Genomic DNA, 24,327 nt, shown 5'->3' with positions numbered 1-24,327 from the left:
CCTCCCGCCGTCCGCCGTCACGTGCCGGCCCGCCCCAGTCGCGTTGCTGGGTGGGGGCGACTCTGCCAGGCGCCGGGGCAGGAAGGGAGGCGGTCGCCGTGCCATTCTTAAAGGGGCCCGAGGGAAGGCGAGGAGCTGCTGACGGCCGGAAGGAAAATGGTGAGTTGCCGCCGGGAGGGCGGGGGCCGGAGGGCCGGGCCAGCCAGCCAGCCAGGCTCTGCTGTTTGCCGGAGCCGGACTCGGCGGGCAGCGCCCGGGGTGGGTCGGCGGCCGCTTCCGCCCGCCGCTGGCGCGTGCCCACAGCAGCGACCTGGCCTCCCCCCGCCGCCGCTGCCACCCCGCCTAAGGGCAGCATCCTCCAGCCAGGCCTGGGTCGACGCGCCCCGCCGATCCTGGGACTGGGGTGCGGCCAGTAGGGCTCCTCGCCGGGTCTTGGAGGACGGAGGCTTGCAGCGCCTGAACTGCAGGGCCGGGGGTCTGGCCTAGCGAAGGCTCCCCCCACCCCCACTCGGGTCTCTGCCGGGACGCGGGCCAGGCCTGAGGGGCATATAGGCGCTGAGCATTTTCCGCCTGGCGGCCTTTGCAGGAAGGGCTTGAAAATTTCGGATTCCATTCTCTCCGCCTGGCCTTAGCTTGAGTCTCCTCCTTCCCAGGCCTGTCCCTAAAGGATTTTTCCATATCCTTGCTTTCTTCAGGTAGGGGGCAGTTGGAAACCTTTTGACCCAAGGCTTTGGTGCTTAGCCTTAAAGTGACCGTCCGAAGCTTTAGTTTGCTTCTCCTCGGGGCTTTGGCTTTCCATTCTCGGATAGGTTGAACCCCTCGCTCAAAAATAACGTGGAGAATCAAGTAAATTGCCTAACAAGGATTTTCTGGATTTTTCCTATCAGGTGTTTAAATGTGCTCACTACTTTCATTAGAAACAAAACACAATCCCCCCACTGTCCTCTGTCTCTGACCTCCCACTCATTTCTCAGCCCACCTCCTTCGTATAGGTCGTGTCATGGTCACCAAACCCAAGGGACTGTCTTCATTCTCATCTTTCCTGACTTTTCATCTACATTCCAGGCAATTGACTACTCTCTCCTTTTTGAAGCATCCCCACCCCCCACCCCCCCGCCTTTCCCCTGGCTTCTGTTTTATTCCTCCTACTTTTCCTGTTGGTGTCCATTTGTGTCCCATGCAGACTGTTCTGCTTACCTGAATATCACGTGTAGGAGTTCTAAGCTCCAGTCTAATGCTTTGTTTTCCACCCTGTATTCTTTGTCCATCCTTTCTTACACTTACAGCTTCATTTGTCTCCTACCTATATAAGCAGATGACTTGTGAATTTGTATTACACTTGCTTCTGAGATCCAGTTCAGATCTATATATCCCACTATTCAGTTATCCTGTAGGAAACCTCCCCCAACCCGCCCTCGGGACCTTACTTTGTCCAAAATAGAACTCATGCTCTTTCTCTGCAAAACTGCTGTTCCTCATTGTTTTTAACTCAATGAAAGGTGCCATTTAGTCTGTGACACAAGTGAGATGCTTCAGTCATCTTGGTGGCCCTTTTTTCCTAACTCACCCCACCAATGTCCAGTCTGTCACTAGTGCCTTTATAGAGGTTAAAAGAGTGGCTAGAGATCAGGCTAAAAGATCAGGCTTCACTGGCTGTGTAACTTTGGGGGAGAAATAACTCTCTAAGCCTTAGTTTCTTGCAAAGTGGGGATAATAAAACCATCTTAAAGGCTTGTTTTGAGTATGATGCATGTAAAAGACAGCACTGTGTTTCTCTCATTGTGTTTAATAGATATTAACTGTTCATTAGCAGTATTTCCCTATTTCTCTCGATCTTCATCAACCCAAGCTACTTTTCGTCTCTCACTTGGGACTAGGTTTGCCAAGTAACTAGTCTTGCTCTATTCATTTTGGCACTCTGCCTGTTTCCTGCATGCAAATCTGATCATGTTTCAAACATCACCACTTTGCTTAAAACATTTCACTGGCTTCCCTTTGCTCATAGGATAAAGACCAAAATATGACCCACTGGGCCCTATGTGGTCCAGCCCCAACCCAACCTCCTCTTATACCATGTATACCTGCTCTTATACCATGTATACCTGCTCATTCTCTATGCTTGAGTCACGCTGGCCTTTCATTATCTTAGATATGCCATGATTGCTTTAATCAAAGGTCTTTGCCTAGCCAGTTTTTGTCCTTCAGATACCGTTTTTTTTGTTTTTTTTTTTTGTTCAGTTACCTTTTAAGGCAGACCTTTTATGCCCATGCTATTCTTCCCTAGTCTCAAGTTCGTGTAGCAGTCCATGTCTCTCCTGCCTAGTTCTTATCACAGGTGCAAACAAGTGTATGTTTTCCTGATCCTTTTGATGTAGGTCTGTTCTCTATAGGTATGTTCTCTACTACACTGTATCAGAAGCTCCCTGAGGACAGACCCATATTATTTATTTATTTTATAGGATTGTATCCCTAGCACTTAGCTCAGTGCTTACACTCACTAAATGTTCCTTATCTGGTTAAACCGATAAGTGAACACTTGAGCTCAACACTCCTCTTAACTGTGTGTTAATATTTGCCATATAGAGTTGTTTGCAGGGTGTTATACTCATTCTTAAATGCTTCTACTAACTGTAAGCAATTAGAACTGACTGAGCCTGGGTCCTTTTTTTGTAGGAAGGAATTTTTGGCCTTATTATGTATTGAGAGGGGTGAAGATACCCCCCAAAAGAGCTATATAAATTAAATCACAGCATGTTTTTCACTGGGTTCCTGGTCCTTAGAATGTCAGGATTGCACAAGCAGTTCTGAGTATCAAAGCTGGAAGATAATACTTTTGTGATTAATTGGTCTTTGCCTAAAGAGGAATCTAAAATATTTATTAGTTTCACTCATAGTTGTACTTTTGGTTGAAGAGAGAATGGAAATTTTAGTTTTTTAATTTCTGTATCTTTCTTAAAAGATAGAAAAGATAGACTAGGGTTGAATACTACTTTCAGGAAGCTCCATATGACTTAGCATCTCTTTCTCTAAGGAAAACTAATAGGATGTGCATATTGAGTCACACAGGAGCCTTATTCATTGGCTAATACTTGTTGGTGGGATGTCCTTTCTAATTGTAAATAGCATATCCTATGGTATCATACCTTACAATTACCAGTGTTCTGAATTTAAAGGACAATTTAAAATTGATAGCTATTTCCTGCTTTAACTTATGCTCTCATTTACCCAACATGGGGTCAAGAAAGCAGGCTTTTGCCTTCGACCCAGGGCGTGATCCTGGAGTCCCGGGATCGAGTACCGTGTTGGGCTCCAGTCCCTCGTCGAGCTCTCTGCATGGAGCCTGCTTCTCTCTCTGCCTCTCTCTCTCTCTCTGTGTCTATCATGAATAAATAAATAAAATCTTAAAAAAAAAAGCAGGCTTTTATTAAATTTGTATTTTAACTTAAAATTGGAGGCCTTAATCTTGGGTTATTTAGCATTGGTCTCAGAACTGTTCTAACTCTCTTAAGGTGGGGGGGGATGACTTATGCATGAAAAGATCAAAGAATGTGGACCTTATTTGGTACCTGACTCAAACCAGCTGTTGGAGGAAAACAAAACAAACAGTAAGGGGAATTTGAATTCTGTTTGATTATTTGAGGCTAGAATTATTGTTTGTTTTTTTTTAGGTGTGATAATCTTGTTGTCCTTATATTGTAATGGCACATGCTGTCATTTTTGTGATACATACAAAAATTTTTACAGTTGAAATGACTTCAGGCCTTTTGCTGTGTGGCAGACCATCGGGCAGTATTGAGAGTATTGATGAAGTAAGATTGGCTGTGTGTTGATAATGTTTGAAGCTGAATTATAGGTGCATAGGGTTCCACCATACTACTCTCTCCTTTTGTATGTGTTTGAAGTTTTACACATTAATGAAAGGAGGAAAGACGCTTTCCATGCTCTTCCTTGGAATCAGTAATACATCTGCATTACTAAAAGAGTGCTTTTAGTAATTTCCTTACTGCATTTCTGGAGAAGAATCTCTAACATTTTTTCATAATTTTTAAAGGGTTCTTTTAGTTTTTATATTTGTTTCATCTGGTTTTGCTTTCATAGTTCCTTTTTTTAAGTAATCTCTACACCCAGTGTGGGACTTGAACTCATGACCCCGAGGTCAAGAGTTGCACTCTCTACAGACTGAGCCAGCCAGGCATCTCCCTTTCATAATTCTTTTTTTTTTTTTTTTTTAAGATTTTATTTATTTATTCATGAGAGACACAGAGAGAGAGAGAGAGAGAGAGAGAGAGAGAGAGAGAGACATAGGCAGAGGGAGGAGAAGCAGGCTCCATGCAGGGAGCCCAAAGTGGGACTCAGATCCTGGGATACCAGGATCATGTCCTGGGCCAAACAGACACTCAACCACTGAGCCACCCAGGTGTCCCAAAAAATATACTTTCTAACAGCAGACAGTGATCCTTGTATTTCCTATATTCTTCTCTTCCTCTCTGGTTCTGATGAAGTTGCACATTATTGCATCTAGTTCTTTGAGAACTAGATAGCCAAAGAAAAAGTTAAAGTATAACATACATATAAGATGAACAAGTGTGTTTAATTAATGTAGATACAAAGGTTGGTAGATTTAAGAGCTCTTTAATTATTTGTGTGTTTAAGGGCAGCTCGAGTGGTTCAGCGGTTTAGCACCTTAAGCCCAGGGCATGATCCTGGAGACCCGGGGTTGAGTCCCACGTCGGGCTCCCTGCATGGAACCTGCGTCTCCCTCTGCCTGTGTCTCTGCCTTTTTCTGTGTGTGTCTCTCATGAATAAATAAAATCTTAAAAAAAAAAAAATTGTGTGTTTCATGTTAACTCACATAGTTGTGACATATGTAGATGTCAGTGTATGTTTTTAAAGAAAGGTATTAGCTTTTATAACTTTAACATGACCTTGGTTAATTGTATTGAAGTCATGGCATTTTATGCATCTTTTTTTTTTTCTTTTCTAGAGTGAGTCTTTGGTGGTTTGTGATGTTGCTGAAGATTTAGTGGAAAAGCTGAGAAAGTTTCGTTTTCGCAAAGAAACAAACAATGCTGCCATTATAAGTAAGCTAAACGTGATCGCCTCAGTTACATGGTCTTAGTTGATTTTTATCTTACAAGCTACATTGAATAAATTGAGCTTTTAGGAAATAATTTGCCTCCTTCTGTTTTAATCCTCTCCCTTTCTTTTAGATCACTTTAAAAAATAAGTAACAGCTGTTAACACAGAACAGAGGTGGAGTGCTTACCTTCTTCCTCAGCTGCCTACACAGCTCTGGAGAAAATGATCTTAGTCACTTGGTCATTGTAGTGACCCATCCGACTCCATCCTTTAACTTCTCAGGAGACTAAAAATTGCCCAGTCATTCAATCTCAACCAGAAACCTTTACCTGCACCTGAAATGGTTAAGTGTTCAGCTTTGTCTTCAAAGTGATTTGAGGCCTTATTTCAATTCTAGACTTGAGCCCCAGTTTTATAGAGCATACTTTTAAGTGTCACTGACTTCTGACAATGGAAAGAATTATTTGCATATTGCCTCTCCCACTGTGAACTGTATCTGATGTTATGCAGATTTCTTTTATGTTCTTAAGTTATATTTGGTATGGGAGTAGTGATTTAGAAAGCTGAAGGGGAAAGTCAAGGGGGTAACAGTGCAGAACTCTATAGACTATGCTTAAGAGAGAGGGATCTGGCAGATGTGAATTGAGGTAGTGACAACTTGTCATGAGTTTTGGCTCTATTACAAATAAATCCTACAACAGAGACATACAGTTCTTAAAAGTGAAAATTCATGTCAGTGCCATTTTGCTGCAAAAGGTAAAGATATTTGAGATCTTTCTATAAGAATTTACTATGAAATCAGTGCAAAACCAAAAATGGCCGGCTTTTCACAGTAATAGAAAAGAATAAAGGCATAGGTTGTCTAAATATACTTCATTTGGCTTTGGATTGTTACATATATTTGAATATAGATATAACTGCTATTTGATAATCTTGTATCTCATAATAATCATACTGCACTATGAAATCTTGACTCCGGAGAAGCAGGGAATTTGTGGTGGTTCTGTCTTAATTTCTGGTCTGCTTTTTCCGGCAGTTCTAACCACGTTATATAGACCAATCATGTTTGCAGTCACCCTTTCGGGTGCATCTTTATGTAGGAAGTTGCATTTGAGTTACAGAATTCTTCAGATACACAGGAAATATAAGGAGCTGACATAAAACTCTAAATAAGCAAATTAGGTGATGCGAATTATGGGTAAAAGCCTTTAAATGCTGACTGCTTGAAAAGCACAGCTAGCTAATAGACCATAAACTAAACTGCAAATGAGTTTTATGTTTGTGTTTCTTAATGTTTTAATTTTAGATGCCAGAGAAAGGGCTGAGAATCCGTGGGTTGGGTAGATCAAGGTCACATTAGAATCACAGTTTACTTATACTATATTTTTATTTTAGTGAAGATTGATAAGGATAAACGCCTGGTGGTACTGGATGAAGAGCTTGAGGTTTGTTTGACCTGCTAAGTACATTTTTATAGTTAAGCACTTACTATTGCCTAAAAGATGCTATGTTAGTTACATGTACTTTTATAATGAGTCTAAATACATGCTCATTATGCATGAAAACCATGTGCTAATTATTTTGTAGCACATTGTCTTGTTAATTGAATCACCTTTAAAACATTACTGAAATTCAGGGTAGTAAGTGGTAGAAGTTAGAGCTACATGTCCAGTATAACTTCTAAATTGCTTGACCAGTAATTAAAAACTAAAATGCTTATAAACCTAAGCATTTAGTTTGTCAAATTAAGTAACTAATTTAGACTAAAAAGAAATTAACTTTTTCCCCGTTAAATCAGACATTGATGTTTCCTTTGAAAGGTAGCTTATTAATCTTATTATTTCCTGACAACTGGAACATGAGCATGTTAATAAACAGAACTAAACTGAGTGGGCTTTCAGTGGATTGAGGGTTTAGTAATCTCAGTTTATATACAATTTAGTAACATAAGATTTTGCATTGTGGTATATGGTTATGAATTTATATCTATTAGTAGAATGGTTGTTTGGCATATCTCTTAAGTATTTATGGGTTAGAAAAATGTTTAAAAGTTGTTTTTCTTTATGGTGCCAGGGCATTTCACCAGATGAACTTAAAGATGAACTGCCTGAACGACAACCTCGATATCCTTTTCTTAGTGCTTTTAATAGATTTGTTTTCTTTAGTGGTCAGAATTTTATTATGAAGTTGGTTTGTTCAATTTTTAAAAGCCCTATATTTTACAAAATCTTCTTCTACAACATGATCACAATTAAAGTAGGTACTCACATACTGGACTAAGAAAAATGGGAAGTTGACATTTTAGTGGGATGAATTATTTCCTTTTTAAAAAATTCCTTCTGTTATTATGTGTTTACAGTAAATAGAAAAAAATCCACCCTAAATCCATACTTTTATAATTTATTTTTGAGAGATTATATGTTTCTGTAATTTCGGGGCTCATGTATGCTTTTGTGGAAAGATAATGATAAGATAAAGATATGGCTCAAATGGATAGGACAGAAATTTACCATTCATTAGCACCCTAAATATGTGTTTTCTTTCAGAACTTTGTTGGTAAGTACTTGTATCAAATAGAACAGTAATTTTAGTTTCTTTAACTTGAGAAAAACCTTCATTGTGTATAGTTATAAATACCAACATGATGATGGAAGAGTTTCATATCCTCTGTGCTTTATTTTCTCCAGTCCTGTTGGTGAGTGAATTTCTTTAAATAGTGCATTATTTGGATCTGATCTAATTAAACCATTTTTATAGGAGACAAATGTTATGCTTGTTTTAAAGATGTGAAGTGTTGAATAGCCTAAAAGGTATGTATGCACATGAATTCAGCCCTAGAACAAAGTTACTATAACATATCCATTCTTGAGAACTTGCTTGTTTTCTTAGGATAAATTTCTAGAAGTGTAATTGTTTAGTCAAATCATACATACATTTTAAGGAATTTGAAATGTGACATTTTAAAATACCAACATATATTTTCTTTTTAAGTTTTGTGTATAAGTACATGAACTTAATGTATAATCATGATATATATTTGTGTTTATCTTTAAAATAGTACTTACTGATGATATGCCTAGAACCTTGAGAAAAGTCCCAGAGTAGCTTACATTGGATATTAAAGTGGCTTATTGTTACTTAAGATATATCCATTATCACCAGAACTCCCAGTAACCACCATTTAAAGCCCACAATAAACTTTCTGAACTTTTCTCTAAACTTTACTACCTGTATCGTTTATTTAGCACTTAAAATATACTGCAGTACCTTTTTAACTTAATATGTAAGTTAAAGACAGGTCTCCCCACAATGTAACTTTTTCAGGACAGGTCTCCCCACAATGATCCATCACCATCCCTAAACCTGTATATGTTTGGCATCCATAAAATTGATCTTGATATTTAATGTCAAAATTAGGTTATTCTGAAAGCTTCTTAAGTATTTACAAGGTTCTAAAAGATCTGCAGAGACCTAGCCACATTTATTTTTATCAACCTATGGACTTGTCATTTAGCAATGGCTCCATGCAGGCAGTATGCAGTTTAAGACTCTTGAAATACACCATACACATTTAGACTGAAGTTTTTTGTAAGCCTGATAGCAAAGAAAATCCTAAATATGCCATTTTAGAAGTAAAAAATGAAAGCCCATCACTTTTTCAAAAGCTAAGTCTCATTTCTATACTAATCTCTTTTCCAGGGTGTAAGCCTGAACAACAGATGATGTATGCTGGGAGTAAGAATAAGCTAGTCCAAACAGCTGAACTAACCAAGGTGGTATTTATATTTTACTTGGTTGTAGAGACAATATTTTTCTCTCACTATTAGAGCAATAGCTAAAGTAATCTGAAGAGTTAAGTATTTTTTATGCAGGTGAAAGTTATTTAGAACAGAACAGTAAATATAGAAAGTTTTACTGTTTGAAAATAGAATGATAGAAGTCTTTTTCTTTTTTTTTTTTTAAGATTTTATTTATTTATTCATGAGAGAGAGGGGGAGAGAGAAAGAGAGGCAGAGACACAGGCAGAGGGAGAAACAGGCTCCATGCAGGAAGCCTGACGTCGGACTCAATCCTGGGTCTCCAGGATCACACCCTGGACTGAAGGCGCTAAACCACTGAGCCACCCAGGCTACCCAGAATGATAGAAGTCTTTAATCAAAATGTGTTTTGTGAATAGAAATTATAAGTTGATTAGAAGAAATCACATTTAAAATATAGGCAGCTTTAGAAAAGCTACTGCCACTAATTCAGTCTATTGAGAGTTTTTTCATCTTCCATAATGTCATCTCTAGTAGATAAAAGTAAGCATTGAAGCTTCTGAGAGCCCTTTACCATAGGCTAAATGAACCAAATTCTGTGCAGAAATTCCCTGTTAACGCAGTTAACTGTATATAGTACCAAAGTCTAAAATTAATTGGTAAGAATACTTATGAGCTTTACTATGCTAGACCATTCTGTTTTATATGAGACCCCTTGCTTAAGATTTAACATTCCCCCATTGTTTTATGGCATTGTTGAAGTTTAACAGTAAGAGGGGTACTTGTTCTCATACTTTATATAACTTCCATGCATTAGTTTGAGTTGACACAGTATATACTTTTAAGGTTTTGAAATGGAATAGTATATCACTGAAACAATATTAAATAAAATTTCCTTTTAGGTTTTATTTTAAGGGCAGTGTCAGTGTTTTCCCCCTAAGTGTTTAATTATCAACCCAGGAGATGTCGTTTAAGTGCCCTTGGCCTTTTCCCTTTATCTTATGTGATTGTCATTGACACCACCAACTTATCAACACTACTTTTTCTCATTTGTACCATAGGAACACCCTGGAGTTGCTCTAAGGGGGTTAGTTTGTTAGGAGGGAGCCCTATTAACAACCTCATTTCTGTTCTAATCCCACGCACACCATCAAGTGCTGGAACTAAGGCATTAGAATTTATAAGTTACTTTTACAAATAATTACATTGAGTGTTCAACGCAATCATGTGAGTTTGATGGTGATATTCCTATTCTGTAGATGGAAGAACTGAGATTTAGACGATGAAACTGTTGTCCAAGAGTTGTCCATGATAGTAAATGACAGACCTAGGATTCAAACCCACATTGGCTTCGATCCCATCTTTTCTGCTCTATTACATCGCTTCTTTACAGCCATTATACTTCCTGGGCCTGTGTGTGTATACAGATTCTTGCAGAGTTTTGTGCTGTGGACCTGTAGTCCATCCTTTTAAAACTATCTACAGCTTGTGTTTCCTCCAACTATGGAAGACCAGCATATATTCTTCCACTTACTAACTAGCTAGATTGATTTTAGTTGTGTGTACTCGTGGTATCTCTCCTAGTGGGTAAGATGTACAGGACTGTTCTTTTAGAATATTCATAGATTTGTACTTTTAAGATAAGAGTTTTGGTTTTATGCCGTCTTGATTGCTAAACTTTGGTAATACATTACTTAGCATTTCAAAAAGTAAAGGTATATCTAATTTACAAAGAGAAGTCATGACCGACATGAATGAAAGAAGGAGAATTTTTTAATACTCACATATATAGTGTGTGTATTTATTTATTTTTTGAGTGCCAAAGTATGACCTAAGGTTCTTTTCTTAAGGTATTCGAAATAAGAAATACCGAAGACCTAACCGAAGAATGGTTACGTGAGAAACTTGGATTTTTCCACTAATGTGAACTTCTGTGTTTCTAAAGTATTTATGTATTAACCTGACCATACTGGAACCAGACATAAATACTTATGCCTAAAAATGCACTGTTACTTACAGTTTGTTTCCTGCAGTAAAGAAAAATCCTTCATTTGTTCAAAGTTTGAACAAAGGGGAAATCATCTTCATAGTAATGAAACTTTGTAAAGTGTTTCCTTATATTTGTAATTGTTAGGTGGACTACTTCTCTCCAGGGATTTTTTGCACTCTTGTGACTAATTTCTATAACTTATGGTTCAGAATTTGTTACTATTTACAGACACCATTGGAAAGTGGGTATTAGATTGTGATAGACAACAGTTGCCTCCTTTTGACAAATACTGGATATTAGCAGTTTATATATGAAAATAGCATATTATCACTTGTCAAATCTTTAAAATTAAGTTGGGGTAAAAGACTTGAATGACCCAATTTAGAGCCATGAAAAATAATTTACTGTAGTGTATGCTGCATTACAGATACACTTGTCATCAATTCCATGCCTTCTTTGGTTTCCTATATCTTTTTAATCAAGTCCAGAAACTTTGTTCATCAATCATTCATTCTTAAGGTCTGAGAGTTAGATTTTATAGTAGTTATGACTATTCTGTTTTCTTCTTATAGAAAATAGCATGTTAGTCTTGGAAATTGATAGGTTGGAACTAATCAAGGGCTTCATTCCTGGTTGTGTCATAGCTAGATAGTTTTGGATCTAGGTTAATAACACTTTATTTATAAAGCACCTCTTAATGTCCTGTGAACACAAGTTATTTTAAATGTGTTAATACTGTGCCTTTGATTTGTTAGCTTTAAAGTTAGTTTAAAACTTTTACACTGCCAGTATTCCGGATTTGGTGAAATTAATACTTTTGTAAAGGGTCCAAGTAAAACAATTTTCTAACGTGTGTATCTGAAATTTGTAATAAAATCAACCTCATATTTTTAAAATTCCAACTATCTGCTTGCATTGGTGAATATATGGCAGTTGAGAGTTATAATTTGGGGTACATTTATGATGACTTTTGTGCCATAGGAAAAATTACTTATCTTAAAACCTTGGCTAGAGTTAATAACATTAACACATCAGTAGAAATTGCATCTTATGTCCTAAATGTCAGAAGATATTCTAAACTGGATATCTGTTTTATTGGCATTCTTGGCATAAAGCAAGGATTCTAATATATAGTGTACTTTAAGAACATATAATTAACTGTTTAACATTGATTTGATAAAAGGTCTTGAGACTAAAGACTAACTGAATTTGGTGAACAAATTCTTATATTAAGAATATCTCAATCATTTCAAAACTGGAAAGGCATTATTTTATGTTGGTGTATTTTTCATTTCTATATTCTTTGCATTTTTTTGAGGTTTCTGTGCCAAATTTAATGAAGAGGTAAAGATAGTTGGAATTTTCACAATATTGAATCTTCTGTTGCCAACACTGTTTGGCTTCACTAATCTCAAAAATAGGAAGCAATAGGAAGTTAGTTGGAGATGAGGAAGTGCTAGAGTGGGCATTTGTTTTGGATAGTGAATGGGAAGGATTCTTTATTCCAATTTCCAGAGAGAGAGAGAGAGAGAGAGAGAACTTCACCCAGGAAGTTTACGAGTTCTTTAAACAACTATTTTGATATTGGAGAATAATACTTATAATTCTGCGGAAATGCAAATAAAACCCAAATGAATGGAGAGGGTTTTTAATGTTCTTAAATGAAGGAAATGAGATTTCGTTTCACCTGGTTTGCAGCAATAAGAGAAACTAGTGCTGCAAGAATGTATTTTTTAATGAGGTTCCTTACTTTGTCTTGCATGTTTTAGTTATTTTGTTTTCAAATTTGAAAATCCTTCATAATGTCAGATGAGACTGACTTACATAAACAGAACTTAGTTCCCCTGTTCTCTAACAGGGACAGAGAACTGTGATAAATCGTGTTTTTTTGAATTTGTTTGACTTCTTATCAATAACATGTATTTTGCAAGACAGTAGATTGATTGGGGAAATCAGTAGAACATGTTTTTACTCCCTCTGTCCTGTAGGGAGACTTACAAATCCTATGCTCTAGAGTTGTTCTCAGACTTTTTATATAAATTTCCCTTCCATGTAATCAAATTTTGCATTGTTCTTTTCAAGAATATTTTCAGTTTGCTCTCTTTTTCTGCCTTCTCTCAAATAGTAACTCCAGATTGGATAATTCCAGTTGTTACATTCCATAGCTTTCCGGTGCAGCCATTCCCATTCATATCTTAATCTTTCCCTTTTGGCATCAGCTTTTTTCCTGGGAACCTCCTTCATGGTCTTCTAAGTCAGCATTAGTTTTAAAATTCTTGGCCTTGCATAAGTTCTGCATAGCATCTGATGTTGTCACAATAGAGCCAACTAGTAATCCTAGCATATTTTTAGTATGGTTTTTGTGGCAACATAAATGACAAATGAAGAAATCTGTTCTCAGGTTACTATGCTGAAATTCCAAAATTTCGGAGTTTTGAATAGTCTTCACTTTGTTTTGGTATTGAAGCAATCATGTTAGGAAAAAGATTGTTAGATTGTTTTTGTTTAATTGACTTCTAAAATAAATGTTCAAATTTGTCTATTTCTAAAAAGTTTACCAAATGCCTAGTGCAGTTAAACATACTCTTGTTTAAGAGGGTGTTGCTAAATTTTTTATTACCATTACTAAATAATCTTTGTAGCAGAATGTCTGTCAGCACTTTTCTCTCCCCTTTTATCTCCTATTTTCAGGAGTCAAATGTAGCCATAAACTGTATCTGGTTTGACACTTTAAAAATTTCCAGTTAGAGGAGTTTATTGCCAAATTAAATTTGGCTGTCTTTATTCCCACCTATATGTAGATAGTAAGGAAGGTATACTTAAAAAAATGTTTGGACTACTTTGAAACCTGAGCAATGTCATTAATCCATAATGTGGACTAGTGATGAATAGATATTTTCATAAGAGTTTAAATGCTGATATTTGGTGGAAGTAGAGAGTAACTTGTATTCTATCAATTCAAGTATTCTTAGTACAGTTGCTTTCTCTATTTGTTCACTAGACTGATAATACTGGAATCTACAGAATTTGAGCCTTTACAACTTATGTGAAGAAGTGTCTCAAACATTTCTGGACAAATCTTATTTTGTATTTCTGGAAGAATGTAAATCTTCTTAGGCCACTTAACACCAATGGTCCCAAGTTGAATATTCTTGAGAAATCTGTTTCTTGTTATGCCATTTGACATTTCAAATCAGTGACCATGTTCATGTAATATTCAAAACAACTATGTTAAGGTTGTGATAGAAACTGTGTTTTATTGCTTTTTGGAATATAGTTCATACACATATATTACTTGAATATTGTTTGAGATCACTAACTTGCCAGGGCAGTTCCCACTGATCTAGATGGTCCAATATAATCTCATCGAGGAGGCTTGAAACATTAATGGGTTGGTCTTGTGAATTTTAACAGTTCCCTGTCATCATTTAACAAACTCAACAACTGGCACAACTTTTTAAGCTGTGATTTCAGTCTCTGCTAGTTCATATTGCATGTTTATTTTGGACAGTCTTCTGTTAAGCATGGTGCTTGTACTGGTTTAAATAAAATGTTAACATGAAAGGACTTTTGGCTTTCATTTTTTTCTCACCCCCTCTGCCTTTTGAAGTTACTATTACCTGCTTGGCTCAAGTTGTGTGGCTTTTGCGTGAGCCACACATATTCACTTTCCATTCTCTGGGAAAACTGAGAGGCAAAATAAACAGGAATCTCTTGGCAAAGATGGGATTATAAGATAACAAGATTATAAAAATTTCTAAAACTTGTCCTGAGGCTAAAATGATTTGTTTGTAGTGGTGGGAAGGCATTATATCATGATGAACCCTTGCTCTTGGAAAACTATATGTTAAAGGGGCTGTATACTTCCTAAGAAGTCAAGTTGAAGGATCTTTTATTGAATATAGTATATCACTATTTATTAAACATCCATTGAAGATCCATCCTACCTTTCTGCGTGGTTTGTGTTTCATAGCTATCTATTGAATGAGTACAAGTCACCACTACTTACCTAGCCTTTAGTCTACCATACACCTCTTGTGGTTGAATATGTGATAGAAGTCAGGATTTGTTTGTTTGTGAAAGGATTAGTTTATGCCTTCCTGTCTTCAAAAATCTCACAAGGAGAATTGGCCAGAGCTTGGAAACATGTCTTATTTCTCAAATTTGTCCATTTACCTATTCAAACAGCCAGCTCCTAAATTTTTTCACCTTCATTTTTTTTCCTGTCCTTTTACTTTTCAGCAAAAAGCTTTTTTGACCACTTTAAGTCCCAGGGTGAGCCCACTTTCATTTGTATGAGGGCACACCCTGAGTGGATATTGGATCCTTTACAGTATATTTTTGGTTATGTTGGGGAGCCAAGTAGATATAAAGATCTTACTGCTGAGCATCAGGGAATTTTTACACCATCTCTTTACTTGAGGTCTGTTCCCACATGACATGAAAGCATCCTGCCAAGGTAACCCCCTTTTCTAGTTATAGGAAAGGAAAAATGAATGCCTAGGTTGTATCCAAAAGCAATGCTGTAGTCTCCAGACTGTATGTGTGTGTGAGTGTGCATGAACGAGCAGGACACACCTTGTTACTATCACAGGATTAAGCACGGATTCTCTTCCTAGAATTTCAGGCTTTCAGTGTTTTGGCCCACTCCTTTCCTGTGGTAGACAGCCATGCCCAAATGTGCTGCAGCCCTCCATTAGGTAGAAATGCCCCAGTCATTGCTCCTTGCTGAAGCCTTCAAGTATCCATGATTTGCCTCACATGTCTGTACCCCTCGTCCTCAGCCCCTCCCCATCCTTCAGATACACAGGATCTCTCATTTCCAACCCCCTGGTTGAACTCTAGAGCCTAGCCTCTGAGATGCCACTTGACTGGTACCAAACAATGAGCTGGGCCAATCTCCCAGTGTCAGATACCAAGAGGTACTTTACAGTTCAATTCCTGATGCTGGAAAGATGACCTCATTCTCTTGAAATGGGAACTGAGCTTGGAAGCATGCCATTAGATGGAGAAGAGGGAGAGAAGATGCCAGGTGGGGCAGTATAGAAGGAAGCAGGCATGCAGAGTAGCTGAAGCATGTTGAAGGAGAAGCCCCACACTGAAGAGTCACATTCTCATCTTTGAGGTTCCTAGGGCCTCTTTAGACCCAGGGCCACTCCGCAGAGTTCCCTCTGAGACTTGGTTGGTTAGCTCTTTCTGGATTCCTCTGCAAGTCTGTCCCTACCAGAAATTAAGTTATTGTGGACATGTCTGTTTACTTGCATGCAAAAGAAGCTAATTCTGATACTACTACTGGTTTCACCTGCCACTATTCCCTACATTTACACTCCAGCCTAGTTGAATACAACTTCTTTCATGCAAACATGCTCTGGGCCTCATCCCCTACCAACAGGGACACCCTCCCCAGGCTGCTGCTTGCTGCCTGTGAAAATCAACAATCGTCAGTAATTATCTCCAATGCCATGAGATTGGTATACCATGAAATCTATTGTTGGTTGAACTAAATACAGTAACTAATGTAGGAAAACACAAAACTTTTATTAAACCAGTATCATTAGAGAAAAATCAGAAAATGCAAGCAAAAAGAAGAAAATGTCTACTGCCCCAAGAAATCCACTGTGACCTTTTTTTGTTACCTCTTTCCCGTCTGGAGGAATCCTCTTTTTTAGACACCCTAAAAATTTATAGAATTACACTCATTTTTTCAGGTAATAAAAATCCCAACCTAGTCCAACGTCAAAACTTCAATATCTTACTTCCTTTAAAGCAAGCTCCCTCCCTCACTTCTCTCTTCCCTCCACTCCACTTCCATCAAGCCTGGGAACCCCCCATGGGGATGGGATGTAGTCTGTCCCTCATTACTGCCTCCCTGCCTCGCTCCCCCATTAACTAGTTGTCTCTGGACCCTCTGGGATTGGTAGGGGGAGGCAACATAAGGGAGCAGAAAAAGACTCATTCACCTGGTACAAATGTAATCTGGAGTCAGAGCTCTCTGGGGTGTGGCTACTGTCAAGTACCAACTCTTTTTCCTCATTGAATGCTTCCGAGAGTTCCTTGCCAATTCCCACTGGGGATTTTGGCTGAAAGTCCCCTTGACATGGGTCATGTCGTCTATGGCTAGTGGCTTTACAAACTCAGCTTCTGGTAGGCAGCACCTTACTTCTCCAGACTGGCATCTTGTCCAGCTCCCTTCCTCAGGGTTCATGCTGGCCCACAAGAAGCATGCATCTTGGTCTCGTTGCCATCAGGGAGGGTACAGTTTGCTTCCTTCGCCATCGGGGTCAGCTCTCAGATCCTACCCCCGCATACTTCTCTGATCTCATTGTGGCCTATTCTAGCCCACTACACCGAAGCCATGCAGGGCTTATTTTTGTTCCTTTTTTTTTTTTTTTAAGATTTTATTTATTTATTCATGAAAGGCAGAGACACAGGCAGAGGAGAAGCAGACTCCTTATGGGGAGCCGGATGCAGGACTTGATCCCAGGACCCCAGGATTATGCTCCGAACACAAGGCAGGTGCTCAACCACTGAGCCACCCAGGCGTCCCTTATTTTTGTTCTTTAAATACATCAAGCTCAGGCATTTTCACTAGCTGCAGCTTCTTCCTGGGAAGATTGGCCACTCTCCTTCTTCTGCACCCACCCACCTCCCCAATATTCATTTGGCTGGCTCCTTTATTCTGAACTGAGCTTAAATGTTGCCTCTCACAAAGGCTTTCCCTGATCATTCATCCTGAGGTAGCAACACCTCCACCATCATATCACATCTGTTTTAATTCTCTGCCTAGCACTTACTACCATCTGATAGTTTTCTAATTTATGTAACTGATCTGAAGAAGGACTCTCAAAGGTAATCATGTAAAAACAATTTTGGGGCTGTTTTTCAAAAATTGCTACCTCTCCGTTCCCCATCAAATCTCTCTTTTTTCCTCTGGCAAAAAAAACTTCCTTGATGATCTATTTCCATAATATTTGTTACAAGTTTCTTTTTCTGTTACTAAGATTCAGTTCTGTTTGTTTTAAAAATTCAATCTCATATTTGATTCAAATTTCATCTCTCCTTCAACACATACTACACTTGGGGTGGGGTAGGACAGAGCACTTGTCCTCAGGTCCAGCTCTCTTGTATTGCCACTGGCGCTTTCCCCCATGGTGTTGGGGAGGGGAGGTTGAAAGAAAAGACATTAACTTCTATGCCTGCTTGGGCCAGTGGATTCTAACCTCCTGGATCTGGTTTTTTTTCACTTGCACGTGCTGCTGGTAAGTGGATTGCTATTCTTTTGGATGTCATTAGCTTCTCTATTTATCACTGACTGGCCATGAGTTCCCAGAGTAGGGCAAGCCGCCTTCAAATGCTGATTCCTTCCTGGAAGTCATCTTTTGCATCTTTGGATGACTTTTTAGGGCTTCTTCTTGGTTACCCTTTCTATGACTTTTGTTTTACTTGAATTAACCATGATCTTTTGTCCCCATTTTCTTATTTTTCAATGTAGTTATTATTTTTTCCCTAAATACCTCCAGCAGATGACTCAAATGCCTAGCCAATTCTTCCAAATGCTTCAACAAATAGAAAATTCTGTCAGTTCCAAAAGATTTCAAATAAGAAAGGAGACTATGTACATTTAAGTAAATTGTAGTTCAAGGAAAAATGTTTTCCTATGATTTATCTGGTAATCTCCACATTTTTCCTCTCTAGGTCTCTTACTGGCTTGGATGTTGGACTGCTTGCTCTGAATCTTTAATTTTCTTATCTTTTCTATTGTTTATCTTTTTATCTTTTTTGTTCTTATTCTGAGAGATTTACCTCAACTTTGTCTTCTAACCTACTTATTGATTTTAAAATTTCAGTTATAGGGGCACCTGGGTAGTTAGTTCAGTGGTTGAGCATCTGCCTTTGGCTCAGGGTGTGATCCTGGGGTCCTGGGATGGAGTCCCACATCCGGCTCCCCACAGAGAGCCTGCTTCTCCCTCTGCCTATGTCTTTCTGTGTCTCTCATAAATAAATAAATAAAAATCTTTAAAAAAATTTAAAAATAAGATTTGAGTTATATATTTAAAAGCAATACATTTTTAAAAATATTTTATTTATTGAAGAGAGAGAGAGAGCACAAGCAGTGGTAGGGGAGCATGTGGAAGGCCAGAGGGAGAGAGAGAAGCACTGAGCAGGGAGCCAGACACAAGGCTTGATCCCAGGACCCTGAGATCATGACCTGAGCCAAAGGCAGATGCTTAACTGACTGAGCTACCCAGGCACCCCTAAGAGTCAGACAAGTATTATTAGTAAGATTGAACAGTTAAGCAAGGAAAACAAAATTTCTTCATAGTCTATAAAATATTTTAGAAACACTTTATATCTCAACAAAGGACTTATCTGGGAACCGGCAGCTAACAGCATTTCTACAATTAAATATTTTATGAATACATTTAAAAAGAAACTACAGGGGCTCCTGGGTGGCTCAGGCAATTAAGCCTTGGACTCTTGATTTTGGCTCAGGTCATGATCTCAGGGTTGTGCGATATAGCCCCACCTTGGACTCTGCTCTGGGAGTGGAGCCTGCTTGAGATTCTCTCTCTCCCTCCTTCTTCGGCTGCCCCTCCCTCACTCTCTCAAAAAAACAAACAAAAAAAAGGAAAAATAGATTAAAAAATAGAAGTGAAATAACTGTGCATGGTTTAAAAAAAAGGTACTACAGCTGACCCAACAATACAGGTTTGAAATGTATGGGTCCATTTATACATGGATTTTTTTTTTTGATACAGTACAGTACTATAAATGTATTTTCTGTTATGATTTTCTTAATATTTTATTTTCTCTAGTTTATTGTAAGAATACGGTATATAATACATCTACAAAATGTATCAATCAACTGTTTATATTATTCATAAGGCTTCCAGTGGACAGTAGGGAATCAGTAGCCAAGTTTTTGGGGAATCAAAAGTTATTCATGGATTTTCGACTATGCAGGAATAACCTCCATGTTGTTCAAGGGTCAACTCTTTTTTTTTTTTTTTAAGATTTTATTTATTTATTCATGAGAGACACATAGAGAGAGAGAGGCAGAGACATAGGCAGAGGGAGAAGCAGGCTCCCTGCAAGGGGCCCAATGTAGAACTTGATCCTAAGACCCTGGGATCACAACCTGAGCCAAAGGCAGGTGCTCAACCATCCAAGTGCCCTCAAGGGTCAACTCTATATTTGCATATCAAATCATCACGTTGTATACCTTAATCTTACATGTTATGTATCAATCATATCTCACTAAAACTGGAAAAAAATCTTAATATATATTAGTGTCTTTTCAATCTATTCCCACATATAATTGTATATGTATCATATTGCAAATGATATTATTCAATTTCATGAGTAATGAAATTTTAATAAATTTTATTAATTTATTATATACATTCTTTATTTTAAAAAATTATTCATAAAGGTAGTTTCATAATATTTTTCTGAGTACATATATCATGCTTTACTCAATAATTCCCTTGTTGTTGGATATTTTGGTTGTTTTGAAATTACTGCTATAGATATTTTTGTGCAAAAGAATTTTTCCATGCTTTGGATTATTTTTAAGGGGCTTATTATACTGAACTGGACTTATTATACTGAACAGCAAGTATGGACAAGGGAACCTTGCCAACATTGAATACTTTTATTTATTTTAAATACTGTTTAATTTGATTTACAAAATGGTTATCTTTATTTTTAAATTTGCTTTTCTTTGATTACTAGAGTTACCTGAATATTTTCTCATATACTTTGTTAACCAACTACAACCGTATATTGTGTGATCCTATCTTTTGTCCTTTTCTAGATGGTTTTTTAGAATTGATTTTAGTGAGTTTTCAAAATCCTTAATCCTTTGTCTTTTTTTTTTTCTGGGAATATTTGTTTCCTCTTTTTATTTATTTTATAGTTTTAAAATTTGTATTTATTTATTTATTTGCATTGTTGAATCTGTTGATTGGGTGCGGTTTTGTGTGTGTGTGTGTGTATGTGTGTGTGTGATGTAACTCACTGCTTTTTAGTTTAAAAAGTTTAGTTTAAAAAGATACCTATGCCCAGAGATTTGACAACCCTACATGTACTTTTATCATTTTATGGTAAGCTTTGGATTGACCTAGTTATAAAATATGAAGAGAGAATTTAAATTATTAAACATACCTAACAAATATGTTAGATATTTTTAACATATCTAAAAATATTTTTCCCAATAATTTGAGATGTTTCCTTTAGAAAGTGTTATTTTATTTTATTTTATTTTATTTTATTTTATTTTATTTTATTTTATTTTATTTTATTTTATTATTTTATTTTTTGACAGAGAGAGAGAGAGAGCAAAAGCAGAAGGAGCAGCAGAGGAAGAGGGAGAAGCAGGCTTCCTGCTGAGCAAGGAACCTGAGTTGGGGCTTGATTCCAGGACCCTGGGATCATGACCTGAGCCAAAGGCAGATACTCAACCAACTGAGTCACCCAGGCATCCCAGAAAATGTTCAATTCTTATATGGAACGTGGTCTTTTTCTGAAACAATTATTCTTTTTTTTTAAGTCTTTTTTTTTTTTTAAGATTTTATTTATTCATGAGAGACACAGAGAGAGACACAGGCAGAGGGAGAAGCAGGCTCCATGCAGGGAGCCTGACGTGGGACTCGATCCTGGGCCTCCAGGATCATGCCCTGGGCTGAAGGCAGCACTAAACCGCTGAGCCACCTGGGCTGCTCTGAAACAATTATTCTAATATATTGTTAATGCTTGTTGAGTTTTGTGACTCAGTCAGTATTATTGTAGGTTTATAAGATGTTTTCAAATCTCAATAATGCTAATTTCTTTTCACCTTTATTTTCAAATATTTATTTGGTATTTTCATATATTTATTCTTTAAGGGGAACTTTAATATCATTTAGTTTAAAATTGCATTGAGATGTTGATTACAATCGTGGTTATATAAATTAATTTGGGAAAAATGTCTTTTAAAAAAAAAGATTTTATTTATTTATTCATGAGAGACAGAGAGAGAGGCAGAGACACAGGCAGAGAGAAAAGCAGGCTCCACACAGGGAGCCCGATGCGGGACTGGATCCTGGGACTCCAGGACCACACCCTGGGCCGAAGGCAGGCACTAAACCACTGAGCCACCCAGGGATCCCCTTAAAACTTCAATCAAGGAAAATGTTTTAGTTACCTCTTTTGTATTTCTCAGTGAGGTGGTATAATTTTTTCCATATTGGCATTCTTGTTGTTGAAATTTCTGGGGACTCATTTTAATCCATCTCTAGTCCTGGGAGGATTGTGAGATTACGGATGATAATGAAGAGCCTGACCCAGGAATAGCTGTAGAGCTGAGCCTCACTGAAGTTGGAATATGGCCCGGGAACTGGAAGCACCTCTCTCCAGCTACACAGACTGAGTTTTCTGGTTTTCACCTCAAATGCAGAAGTTTGTTGATCATCTGCACTTAGGATAATAAAGCACCTCCTGCAGTTGAACCACCTGGTCATGTATTTTGCTAATGTCTTCTCAATTTCACTTCTTTGGCTTGCTCAAAACCAACCTGAGTTTCCTTTACCCATGGCCATGTTAGCCCTTCCTGCCTCCCAGCCTCTCTCACAGATTCGGTTCCCTTTACATCCTGTAGCCCTGGGGGTGGTAGTGGCTTGTGGCAGCTACTTCCTGCCCCAGTGTCCCACACCTTTCCCGGTTAGTTTCCTTCAGCCTGCCCACACCAGTGCAAACAGGCCAGGACACTGCACCCACCTCAGGCCTGGCCTGGATAGGATGGAGCCCAGTTTCTGAAGGTGAGAATCTGGGCACCTGGGTGGTTCAGTCGTTGAGCGTCTGCCTTCTGTCTGCCTTCGGCTCGGATCACGATCCCCGGGTCCTCCTGGGATCAGCCTTGCGTTGGACTCCTTGCTCAGTGGGGGAGTCTGCTTCTCCTTCTCCCTCTGCCTGCCGCTTCCCCTGCTTGTGTGTGCATGCTCTCTCTCTGTCAAGAAAAAATAAATCTTCAAAGGTGAGAATCGTTGTAATGTTGGAGGTGAGAGGTGGAACCTCATTACTGTTCTCCTAGCTTGTGGCCTCTTCTCTGAGGAAGAGAAATGGAGCTCTTCCAAAAGAACTGTAGGGAAGTGGTTCTAAAAAGTGAACTTTTTACTCTAAAAAAATTATAAAATGTTTCTAATACAAAAATGTATAAATATTTTTAAAGTGTACAATTTTAAGGTGAACCACAAACGAACGTAAGATTCAAAGACTAACACATGAAAAAAAACATACTCATTATCTGGCCCAACTACAACATGTAGAAGAAACCTTTAGACTGGTGCTTGGTGCTCACTGGGTAGCACCTCCATACAAGAGGATTTGGTGTATTATGTCTGCAAAGGTTGGCTCTTTTTTTTTTTTTTTTCATGTTTTCCAAGCCAGTGGCATTGCTAGACTCCCAGGGTCAGGTTCTGTGATGTCTCAGGGCTAATGAGGTTGGCCTAGGAAAACATGAGTAGATTCAGGTAGCAACCTAGGAGTGGATCTTTGGACTACTGCCTGTTATAGAGTTTGAATACTTTCCCATTCTTTTTTTTTTTTTTTTAAGAATTTATTTATTTATTCATGAGAGACACAGAGCGAGAGGCAGAGGCATAGGCAGAGGGAGCAGCAGGCTCCATGCAGGGAGCCCTATGCAGGACTCAATCCGAGGACCCCCGGATCACGACCTGAGCCAAAGGCAGACACTCAACCACTGAGCCACTCACGTGTCCCGTACTTTCCCATTCTTGTTTAGGAAAATAAGCAGTGCCTGTGGAGTGGTGAAGCAGTTACTTTGGTTTTGCTTAGACATGGTTTTGATCTACGCTTAACTTGTGTTATTCATGGTTTTGTCTTACTCTGAGATTCCACATAATGCTGGGTCCTGTTCACTGCTTTCTCTTTAGTGTCTTTCCACTTGTGGCCTTGCCCACTGTTGCCGAGTATCTGAATATATCTCATGTTCAAAATCCCAGCGAGACAAGGGATCTGTGTGGTCAATTTGGGGATATCACCCTGGTGAGCTACATACAACATTGCCCTGGGGGCTGTCTCCTCCATACCTAGCTCCTATTCTTTCCAGTCTGTTCTTAGGATAAAATTCCACACACCCATGCCACTTGAGCACGACTCTGTTCCTTGTCACCCCAGTAAGCCTGAATAACATGGATCAAATTGGCAGAATGTCCAATAAAGGAAATTTGAGAAGAGTATGTTCCATAGAGGGAATAAAGTACAGAGAATGTTCAGATGACAACTTTAAGTAATCAAATGTGCAAAATACAGAGAGCATAGAAGTAGAGGGAGAGGGAGAAGCAGACAAGGAGCCCTATGCGGGGCTTGATCCCAGCACCCTAGGATCAGGACCTGAGCCGAAGGCAGATGCTTAACCAACTGAGCCACCCAGGCACCCCAGGAATTAACGTCTACTACAACAACAACAACACAAGCAAATCTCAGAGATATGTTGAAAGA

At 38.4% G+C, this 24,327-nt stretch overlaps 1 protein-coding gene across 1 annotated transcript; it reads left to right on the top strand.

Moving 5' to 3' along the window:
• GMFB (glia maturation factor beta) lies at positions 1 to 14,394 on the top strand. Its single transcript, XM_025442936.2, has 7 exons — positions 1 to 159; positions 4,985 to 5,081; positions 6,475 to 6,524; positions 7,153 to 7,202; positions 7,692 to 7,774; positions 8,779 to 8,852; positions 10,688 to 14,394. Exons 1-7 carry the CDS (start codon positions 157 to 159, stop codon positions 10,757 to 10,759), a joined length of 429 nt encoding a protein of 142 aa, XP_025298721.1. The 5' UTR covers positions 1 to 156; the 3' UTR covers positions 10,760 to 14,394.
• Positions 14,395 to 24,327: the final 9,933 nt, after the last annotated feature.

Source organism: Canis lupus, chromosome 8, assembly GCF_003254725.2.
Source record: "Canis lupus dingo isolate Sandy chromosome 8, ASM325472v2, whole genome shotgun sequence".
Classification (NCBI taxonomy): domain Eukaryota; kingdom Metazoa; phylum Chordata; class Mammalia; order Carnivora; family Canidae; genus Canis; species Canis lupus.
The sequence above is the reverse complement of the archived record's forward strand: the minus strand, read 5'-3'. Positions and strand labels throughout refer to the sequence as shown.

Excerpts from the sequence above, each read along its gene's own strand:
- GMFB (XM_025442936.2), top strand. Across the intron at positions 5,082-6,474 it reads AAACAATGCTGCCATTATAA|TGAAGATTGATAAGGATAAA; the intron begins GTAAGCTAAACG and ends TTTTTATTTTAG. Across the intron at positions 7,203-7,691 it reads CTGCCTGAACGACAACCTCG|CTTCATTGTGTATAGTTATA; the intron begins ATATCCTTTTCT and ends CTTGAGAAAAAC.